We start from the raw sequence: 9,352 nt of genomic DNA on the forward strand, positions 1-9,352 counted from the left end.
TCACAGACTCTAGGCCAGAGGCAGCTCCACCACAAATTAAACATTAAGCTGTGAATATCCCAGCTTCCATGTCCCCAGAAGCCCACCTTGCCCAGCCTTGTGTCCAGGATGGTTTGTTCCCACCTGGACACACAGATAACCCTTCAGTGCTGTTCTTATTAAAGAGCAGGTACCAGCGACAAGCATTAGCCATTGCACAGAAGAAACCATTTGAGCTTAAAACTATGACAGGAGTCTGGTGGGGAAAGCGAGCCTCCTGGGTACCACAGCCCCAGGGAATCACACACTTGGGAGAGGAAAAGATCACAACATGCATTTCCAGAAGAGGTGGAGGAGGAGGATTCAAGAAGAGCAAAGAACTCTCTCAGGAGAGCTTCACTTCCAAGTATAAGTTTTAATATTTATTCAGTGCAGGCCTGGTGAAGAGAAGTGGGAAATAAGGCAAAGGCAAATTATCCTCCAGAGCCCAAGTCACCATCCCATACACACAGACCATGCAATGCAGCAGCTGTGCTCCTCCCTGGAGTCACGTCCCACATCTTCCCCATCTGCTGGAGCACAGCCTATCGCTTAGAAGTCCAGAACGAATCGATTGACTTTTTTCAGGTATTCTGACTTCAAGTAATCTCCCAGCTCATCCTTTGTGACCCACAGGTAATCTCCCTTCAGCTCTGCCTGGGACAGATCAGTGCTTTGGAGGAAGGCTTTGAAGAAGAATACTTTGGCTCCCACATTATTCTCAGTCCTGATGGCCTTGGGGAATTTATACTTGTAAATCCCATATGGTGCATTCCCCAGGACTTTGGCTTCAATGTGATCTCCTGCAAGAGGCAGCAATGCAAAAGAAAAAACAAGACATAAGAACACAGAACAACAGTGACTGCTCTCCTGTAGTAACAAAAAGGCAACATAAACCACTCTATATATCTGGTTCAGACTGACTTCCCTCCTCTTCGCAGAAATACTGCCAACTGTAAGCCTTTTCTCATGAAAAAAGAACTTGTCTGGAGTCCAGCTAGTCCTCTCAGAGTGAGGGAGGAAGGCAGAGGATATCAAGTTTTGCCAACCCACAGTGAAAAGCAAGGACACACTGGTTTGCCATGACCCATCTGCCACAAAAGAGAAGCCATGCACCTGGAGCAAGCCAAGACGATTCATGGGGCATCTGGCAATGCTCCAGCAGCAGACCATGAGGGCCAGACCCAGCGCTGCAGCTGCTGTCAGCCAGAGATCCCAACTCACAGCCTGCCAGCCCCGTCAGCCTTCTGCATGCTGCAGTCACTCTGCAACAGTACACAGTTACAGAACCGATCACCCAGGACCACAACTCTTGCTGGAAAGCCCACTTCATTGAGCTCTGTCCCTTTGCCATGAAATGCCTTTTCCCAGAAAATGGGAGGCGATTTCACTACAGCAGATGGCAGGTATCCCTCAGATAGGGCACAGGAAGAAAACCCTGGGACAAAGAGGGGGGAGGGCCAGGCACAGGATAAACTACACACCCAAAAATGTAGCCATGGCTCGCTCAGCTGTGCTTCGCAGGGTCTCTCCAGGTTGCCATTCCACTTGAGGCAGGAGCCACAGTTCCTGGTTACCAATTTTCTGTTTCACCAGAAGCATCAGGTTACTGTCCAGCTTCCTGTTCAACGACTTTCGATTGTTGTTTTTATCAGCATCTGCCAAAAACCAACACATGTTGGAAACAGCCTCCTGGCGGCACTGCTCTAATCCCCCTGATTCATCAACCCTCTGTATCTCACACTCTTCCAGCAATAATACACAAACACAGACAATGTCAAAAAAGTCTGGAAAGTGCTCTCAGTCACTCTATAAACCACTGCTAGACTACTCTGTTTCATTTCCAGAAGGAATTTATAGCAAGCAGCCTGGATCTCTACCTTGACAAAAATCAACAAAAGCACTAGGTGGAACATGGGAACAAAGCAACCAAACATTTCTCTTTCCTAGAAACAACATCCATTTTCACCATGTTACTCTGGTAAGGTTGAAAACACACCACTTTGCAGTACAGGAACACTGATTTCCTTGTCAACCAGTTAATTTCTCATGTGCTAACAGTACTGCCACAGAGTGAAGACTCTTTAAAACAAGAAAAGACTCAGCAAATGTTTTTCCTCTACTGAATTCCACTCAGCTGTGTTTGGCCAATAATCAGGGTATTCACCACAAACACACAAACCACAGCCTGTACCTGTTATCCGTGAAGCAGCTTTAAATTGCAGTAACTTCTGTTCCCACTTGTCCTCCAAGTCTTGAGCCATAATAATTGTTTTGCCAGGTGCTTCATCATCATCATCATCATACGTACTTTCCTTTCTTCTCCTAAGCAGTTCCTCCTCTTTCAGCTTGCGAATTTCATGATCTGAATAGTGGCTTTTCTCCAGCTCTATCTACAAGGGCAGCACAGAGAATTCTTAAACCACCAGCAATATGGGCTAGACTTGACAAACAGAATTAAATTACTTCTACCTCTGCAAACGCAAGATGATGCAAGTTTCCCTGAGACTGAGCAGGGCCTCCCTGCTCGCAGCAGGAGCCTCTAACAGGGACATCAACAGCATCGAGGAAGACCACGGGAGCACTACCACGACCCATGATACCTGGTGCAGGCAGCAAATTACACACAGAGCACTCAGTAACGCTTCACGGCGGGGAGCGACATGACCCATGGTGCCCCCAGACTGGCTGTGCAGGGCCATCATCTCCTTCCACCCCGTGGCCTGTCACTCCAGAGCCTCAGGCACCACCAGGGACAGGCCGCGGCTGCCAGCCCTGCGGGGTGCTCTCCCCTCCAGGCCCGAGGCGGCCATTTTCCCCTCTGCAGACCCCCAGCACCCCCCCTCTACCTGTTCCATGAGAGCCGCCATCTCTTCCTCCTCCTTCTCGAGAGGCTGCGTGATGCGGGGCAGCCGCAGCAGACACATCGCCCCGAAGAGGCGCCACGGCCGCGGCGCCGCAGCGGTACAAAGCCACCGACCCCAACCGGCCGCTCGCTGAGCGGGCGCCGCCATCACGCTGCGGCGCGACCCACAATGCACCGCGGTGCGCGCCGCCACCTTTGCTCCCCGCTCCCGCCGTGCCTTGCGGCGCCTCGGCGGGCAGGCTACGGGAGCCGCCATGAGCGCGGCGATGGCAGTCGCCTGGCAACGGCTGCTGGGGGCGGCCTGGGGGTGAGCGGCGGGAGCGGGCCGCGGTGTGGCGGGGATCCCCTCGCTCGGGGCTGACCGTTGGGGCTTTCCCGTTCCGCCGTAGCGGCCGGCAGAGGAGGCCCCGCTGGGCCTAACCCCTTTCCCCCCTCCCCGGAGCCCGCGGCTCGTCCTCCCCCACAGCCGGCGCCTGGGGCAGGCCCCGATGCCCTCATGCTCGGATACGGTTTCTTTCCCGCAGGGGCCGTACTGCCACGCTGTGCCGCGGCCTGCGTACCGGCCCCCAGCACCTGCAGGACCTTGCGGAGGCGGCGGCCGCGAAGGGGGCGGAGAACCAGAGCGTGACCGACCCGAGGTGAGACGGCCAGGCCGAGCCCGGAGGGCCCTGCTGGTTTTCTCTCGCTGGCAGGTTTTGTCGCGTTCAGTAGTTTTTCAGCCGAGGATGGACGGGAAATGTGTCAATCACAAGCACAGCTTTTTGGAGACTCGATCCCTTCTTTCTTTCCCAGTATGAAATAAAACTGCAAAAATTAAACAGTGCTTGATATCTCTTGTTTTGCTTCTCAGCCCTTTAATCCTGCAGAGGAGCTCCATGAGATGGGATGGAAAGATCTATGAAGAGATCCCAATAGCTCACATCAAAGCTACGTACAACAAGTAAGCAAATAAGCTGTTCTATTCCTGCTCTCATGCAAAATAAAACCTTGTAACATACCCAGGCTTTGGCCAGTCATCATTTTGATCAAAAGGCTCGAAGGAGAAAAAAAAGCCAGGGGAGTGGTGGTCATGACTGGGAAGATAATAATACTGAATTCAAACCTTAGTGCTGTTCAGGAAGCATAACTGTCCTTATAGCATCTTCAACAGCAGTAAGATTGTTATTACAGTTCTTGACTACATTCTGGTATGAATCACTAGATGCCAACAGCTCTAATGGCAGGTTACTTCTAGCCCTCCATTCTAATGCTATTGCTGTACAGCTGTTGAAAAAAACTGTCGTATTCTCTGTGAGACATGGTTGTGTTTCATTAGTGATCCCCAGTGTGTTATTTTACTGTTTATTAAAAGCTCTTCCAAGTTCTAGAAATGCTTTGTGCAATTTTTTTAAAAAACAGAAAAGGTGAAATGCTCACAGTGAGAGGTGGGTCTAAAAGGGTTAAGCAGTATCTGAGGTGTACCTGGATTAAGTAAACCTTATCCAGAAAGGTTTTGCCACCTTGCTCAGATTCTGTAGGGTGACTGGAAGGTCACTGCTGGGAGGTCTCTGCAGCAGGTTTGTGTAAGTGGGATAAAAGGGAGTGCTGAGTTAGGGTGGCTTGGAGACAGGAGTCCTGTGGCAAGCCATGCCAGTAAGGTGAGCAAGAAGATACTGGAGAATAAAGCTTTGTTCTAGCTTGCTTCTTTCTTTTGCCTCTGTCTTTCTGTAGCACCCACATCCAAGTGGTCAGCTTTGACAACAGGCCGTTTGCCCGTACATCCTGTGGCACAGAAGGCTTCCAGAATGCCAAGAAGGGAACTGCCATCGCAGCACAGACCGCAGCCATGGCAGCAGCGGTGGTGAGTCTGCGCTGATGATTCTCACCCTTGCAGAGGGGAGCACTGACTGCCTCCCCTCACTACCTGGGTACATGCCTTGCTCGCAGGCAGAATTCTGTTCCTTAGCACTCAAGGCAGCACACCGCTGTTTGCTGACAGTTTCCTTAGCTTCATCTGACGCGCTGCCGTCGTGGTTTATCCCCAGCCGGCAACTAAGCACCACACAGCTGCTTATTCACGCCCCACCAGCAGGATGGGGGTGGGAATCAAAAGAGTGACAGTGAGAAAAGTTGTGGGTTGAGATAAAGACAGTTTAACAAGTGAAGCAAAAGCCACATATGCAAGCAAAGCAAAACAAGGAATTCATTCATCACTTCCCATCAGCAAGCAGGTGTTCAGCCATCTCCAGGAAAGCAGGGCCCCATCATGCATCATGGTTACTTTGGAAGACAAATGCCATCACTCCCAAGCGTCCCACTCCTTGTCCCCCAGCGTTATGTGCTGTGCATGATGTCGTATGGCATGGGATGTCCCTTTGGCCAGCTGGGGTCAGCTGTCCTGGCTGTGTCCCCTCCCATCTCCTTGTGCCCCTCAGCCTACTCACTGGTGGGTGAGGAGCAGAAAAGGCCTTGACTCTGTGCAGGCACTGCTCAGCAGTAACTAGAACAGCCCTGTGTTATCAACACTGTTGCCAGCACAAATCTAAAACCATCCCATACCAGGTACTGTGAAGAAAATTAACTACCCCAGCCAAAACCAGCACAACTGCACATCTTCATACAGACAAAGCATGTTTGAAACAGCAGTTGGAAATGCCCAGAGGGTGAGCTTAGCTGTGTGTGGGGTGATTGGGGAATGTAACTTGGAACCTGTCCTTTTCGAGCACCAGCTTGCATAGCTTCTTTTTTCCAAGTGAGCATCTTAGCCGTTTTGGAAATGTGGCCCCTGAATCAGCAGTGGTTCAATTTTTGCACTGTAGGGGCCTGAGAAGCAGATGTAATTATTGGCTGAATGTTTTATATTTGCTCTCTGTTACAGAACTGAGCTGCTGCCAGCAGTTCCTGTCAGAGAAGGTGATGTCCTTGCACAAGTAGTTTCTAGCTGCATAGTTTACTGTAATTGTTTCTAAAAAAACATGCGGGTGTCCAGGTGGCAGGAGAATATGAGGCTGGCTGCGTCACAGTCCTCATTACAGCAGAATGAGGCAAGTTTAAACTGCAAATCCTTATCCTGAATTAGGTGGAACTCGCTCCAGCCTTTCACGTCAGAGGTGTTTTGGTGCTGCTACCAGCCAACAGGTTATTACGGTTGACTCAGAGGAATAGAAGAACATCTTCACTATTAATCTGTGCTCATCGGAGCCTCGTAATAGCTGCATAGCTGTGCTTGGCCAGATTTATTCTGTCACTGTTAAAGTTGTTAGTACATTAATTGCACCAGAACACAGAAATCAAGAGACCCAGAGGAGCTCCATCCACATGGTGGCAGCACGGCTATGCTTTACAGCAGGTGTTTTTCATTTTCAATTTGCAAGCCGCTAGAATTTTTGCACTGAAGGTGTGGACTCCTGCACCGCAAATACAAAGCTTGCCTGCTTTTCTCATTTACCCTCTAGAAGGAGTCCACTGATCACAGGAGAGAAGTTGCTGCATTAAAGAAGGGAAAACAGCTTTGAGTTAGTCCTTGTTAGTCCCTTGCCAGTTCAGTCACGTATCCATGGATATGTCATTTTCTGCTGTGGCTTTAGGTCGCAGATAGTTTGATCTTAAAGCCTTGCATGCAGAGCTGACAGCTTAGCACAGAAGTTGTCTTGAAACTGCCATGGCTATATCCAGGCCTCCTTCTCCCCTCGTGTCTTTGTGCAATAATCCCCGTACTTGTCTTCTGTATCCATCACTACCTACCCTTTATTTTTACTTAAAGAATACTATGATAGTGGCTTAAAAGGGAGTGAAAGACTCCAGAGGAGTATGAGCAGCAGTAATATCGAAGAGAACACTAACCAGTTGTTCTTTCTGCAGAAAGCACGTGGGAAGGGTGTATTGCACGTACGAGTCATGGTGAAAGGACTTGGACCAGGACGCAAAGTAGGTGTCAGAGTTTCTTTTCATATTTTTCTTTCTCAAGCATCACCCACATTTTTTTTTAAATTCAGGTTAATCACGTGACTACATCTATTAACTTCGTTATTCTGAAGGTGATTTAAAGAATTCATCACTCAAGTGCCTAGTAATGAAATTTTAGAATCATTAGAATTTTAGAGTACTATCACTTTAGGAGCAGAATAAAAGCTGTATTTATGACTTCTTCCAACTAAAGTAGGAAAATTGATGGGAATGCTGCCAGAAGGACTGGAACAGATCGGTTTAAACTGGGTTATCTGGTACAGACTAATTTTTAAGAAAATTACAAAGTAGAATCGTTGGAAGAAGTTGGTTTTTGGATGGGGAGCCAAACTATTTTCCCCTGAGATTTTTTTCCTTCTGTGCTATTTGTTGTGTTGATAACAGCATGTCATCTGCCGTCTTGTTCTTCCAGGCTGCCATCAGGGGTTTGACTATGGGAGGTTTGGAGGTCATCTCCATCACTGACAACACCCCGGTTCCACACAATGGCTGCCGCCCACGGAAAGCCAGGCGAATGTGAGAGGGGAGCGGAGGAGACACAGAGCTTTCAACATCAGTGTGTGCAGCAGGGACTGTTGCTCCTGTCTGTGACAAATTCTGGAAAGCCACCCTCCCTGGATATACTTGCAGAGGGAAGCTTGAAAAAGAGAGGCTGTCCTGGGCCTTAAAAGCCCAGGTGGTAGAAGCTGTGGTAAAAGCAAGAATACATGTACTCCCTTAGTGGGAATCCTCTTGTGTACAAGGTTTGTTGATTAAAATGTTGATCTTTTGACAGCTGTTCCTGCTGTGTTCCCAGAAGCATTTTGGATTATTATTGCCTCTCAGCTGCTCTCTTCCTCTTACCACCGTATGTGGCTCTTGTCTAGCCCTCCACGCTATTATTGCCCTTATTAGGCGGAAGGGGAACTTGAGGTCTAGATCTCCTCCTAGTCATCTGTAGTAAACAACTGCATGGGGTCACATCATCTTCCTTCCCTCTTTCTCTCGCTACACACATTTGGAAACAAGGCATGGCGTAACTCTTCCGCTTCCCCCTGGCTTGCAGAGCTCAGTGTGCTGCGCGAGAGGCAACTCCCCCTGTTCGCACAGCATGGAGCACTGTAGTCTGGATCCATTACTGGCAAAGATCTGTTGCAGTGCTTTGTTTTGCCCAAGCTGTAGCTGGCCTGCCAGTGCTATTGGCCAATTGAACGTGCCAGCCCTTCTAAAGGGGCTGGGATCTTGCCAGTTTTGATGCTTCCATCTCTTTGGTCCTGCCTTGTGCACCATGAACTGGATTTTCTGGGGTCCTGGGGAAAGCAAGCAGGGGGTTAGTAGGCCTGAGGAACAATGGAATGCTGCCAAGGAGATTTAAAACACTTAAGTCTTGAACTGTACCTCTGTATGTCCACAGGCAGCATGAGCTTGTCATGGGTCTGTGATGTATTATTGCTGTCCCAGCTCCATCCAGAGAATTTCTGCCAAGGAAATATGTCTGAGGCTCTCTGGAGCATCAAGCAGGGAAGGTAACAGCAGTAACTGACTACAGGATTGATTTCCTGGATGGCAGAGGCACACTGCCTAGCAAAGGGCATGTCCTTGAAATCCATGCTGCCAGAGAAGCCTTGGCTGTATACAGCATATTTTACCTGTAAACAGAGTGTATTTTGGTGCAGCCAGCAGTCCTACTGCAAACCCAGAATCTTCCTTTCTATTATTTCTCTTTCTGTCATTCCTCCTTAGTTTCTTAAATTGCATAATTAACTATTCTGTTCCTCTTTAGAGAAAGGGTACCATGGCAACAAGGCAGTGAACCTCCTTCATGGGGCTGAATGGCATACAGCAGGTTTTGAAAGAAATCGGTCTGCTTAGAAGAGCCTCTTGAGTTGCATTTGACAGAAGAGAAGAAAACAAGATTCAGATGAATCCCCTACCTTACTCAACTGTCTGAATTTGAATAGAGGGTAGGTTATCTTAAAGGGAAGTTCCTTGAGCTGTCACAGATTTGACAGTGAGGAAGAGAGGTTTTTCCATAGGTGTTTGACACACTAGAAGAGCTTCCCCCTCGCTCCAGAAATATAGCTGAGCTTCTAGTGACTTCATATTCCTCTTTTTAAGGAGAAGATACCAGGTCTGCTATAAACTACAAAGATTAACTCTCCCAAGTATCTGGGCAGCTAGCTGGGGAAGGCATGCGTGAACACTGAGGTGCCTTACAGCAAGGCTGGACTCATTTCTGTGCTGAGCACAGCGACGAGCCCTGAGAAAGGAGGAGCACCAGCCCGCGCTGGCAGGCTTCTCGGCGATGTACTGTCTAACACGCAGAAAACCAAACACTACCCTTCTCTACCACAAGCTGCTCATTGCATCAATGCAGAACTGCCCACATCAGATAAAAATGATAGAACAAATTAAAAAATAAGATTGCAAAGAGATCTGCCGTCCTTCTGAAATTTAGGGAAGAACAGATGGGTGATTCGAGAGTTAGAAAACAAGAATAAACTTTTGTCTTATCCAGACGTAGAATCAAGGCTGTGCCCTTTG

General features: G+C 48.7%; 2 protein-coding genes across 2 annotated transcripts; one reads left to right on the forward strand and one right to left on the reverse strand.

Annotated features, from left to right (window-relative positions):
* Positions 1-374: 374 nt before the first annotated feature.
* On the reverse strand, positions 375-3,168 carry MRPL46 (mitochondrial ribosomal protein L46). Its single transcript, XM_037395169.1, has 4 exons — positions 2,868-3,168; positions 2,213-2,411; positions 1,503-1,676; positions 375-821 (listed from the first exon to the last, which is right to left on the reverse strand). The coding sequence occupies exons 1-4, from the start codon at positions 3,138-3,140 to the stop codon at positions 571-573; spliced, it is 897 nt and encodes a 298-aa protein (XP_037251066.1). The 5' UTR covers positions 3,141-3,168; the 3' UTR covers positions 375-570.
* MRPS11 (mitochondrial ribosomal protein S11) lies at positions 3,084-7,601 on the forward strand. Its single transcript, XM_037395170.1, has 6 exons — positions 3,084-3,191; positions 3,409-3,522; positions 3,735-3,824; positions 4,595-4,724; positions 6,725-6,790; positions 7,242-7,601. Exons 1-6 carry the CDS (start codon positions 3,139-3,141, stop codon positions 7,347-7,349), a joined length of 561 nt encoding a protein of 186 aa, XP_037251067.1. The 5' UTR covers positions 3,084-3,138; the 3' UTR covers positions 7,350-7,601.
* Positions 7,602-9,352: the final 1,751 nt, after the last annotated feature.

This window comes from Falco rusticolus, chromosome 7, assembly GCF_015220075.1.
Source record: "Falco rusticolus isolate bFalRus1 chromosome 7, bFalRus1.pri, whole genome shotgun sequence".
Taxonomy (NCBI): Eukaryota; Metazoa; Chordata; class Aves; order Falconiformes; family Falconidae; genus Falco; species Falco rusticolus.

What these genes read in the sequence shown, in the direction of transcription:
- MRPS11 (XM_037395170.1), top strand. Translation starts at nt 3,139, where the DNA reads ATGAGCGCGGCGATGGCAGTCGCCTGGCAACGGCTGCTGGGGGCGGCC. An exon ending in ATCAAAGCTACGTACAACAA is followed by an intron (nt 3,825 to 4,594) that starts GTAAGCAAATAA and finishes GTCTTTCTGTAG; the next exon opens with CACCCACATCCAAGTGGTCA. An exon ending in CAGCCATGGCAGCAGCGGTG is followed by an intron (nt 4,725 to 6,724) that starts GTGAGTCTGCGC and finishes TTCTTTCTGCAG; the next exon opens with AAAGCACGTGGGAAGGGTGT.
- MRPL46 (XM_037395169.1), bottom strand. Translation starts at nt 3,140, where the DNA reads ATGGCGGCTCCCGTAGCCTGCCCGCCGAGGCGCCGCAAGGCACGGCGG. An exon ending in TGGCGGCTCTCATGGAACAG is followed by an intron (nt 2,412 to 2,867) that starts GTAGAGGGGGGG and finishes CTGCCCTTGTAG; the next exon opens with ATAGAGCTGGAGAAAAGCCA. An exon ending in AGCTGCTTCACGGATAACAG is followed by an intron (nt 1,677 to 2,212) that starts GTACAGGCTGTG and finishes GGTTTTTGGCAG; the next exon opens with ATGCTGATAAAAACAACAAT.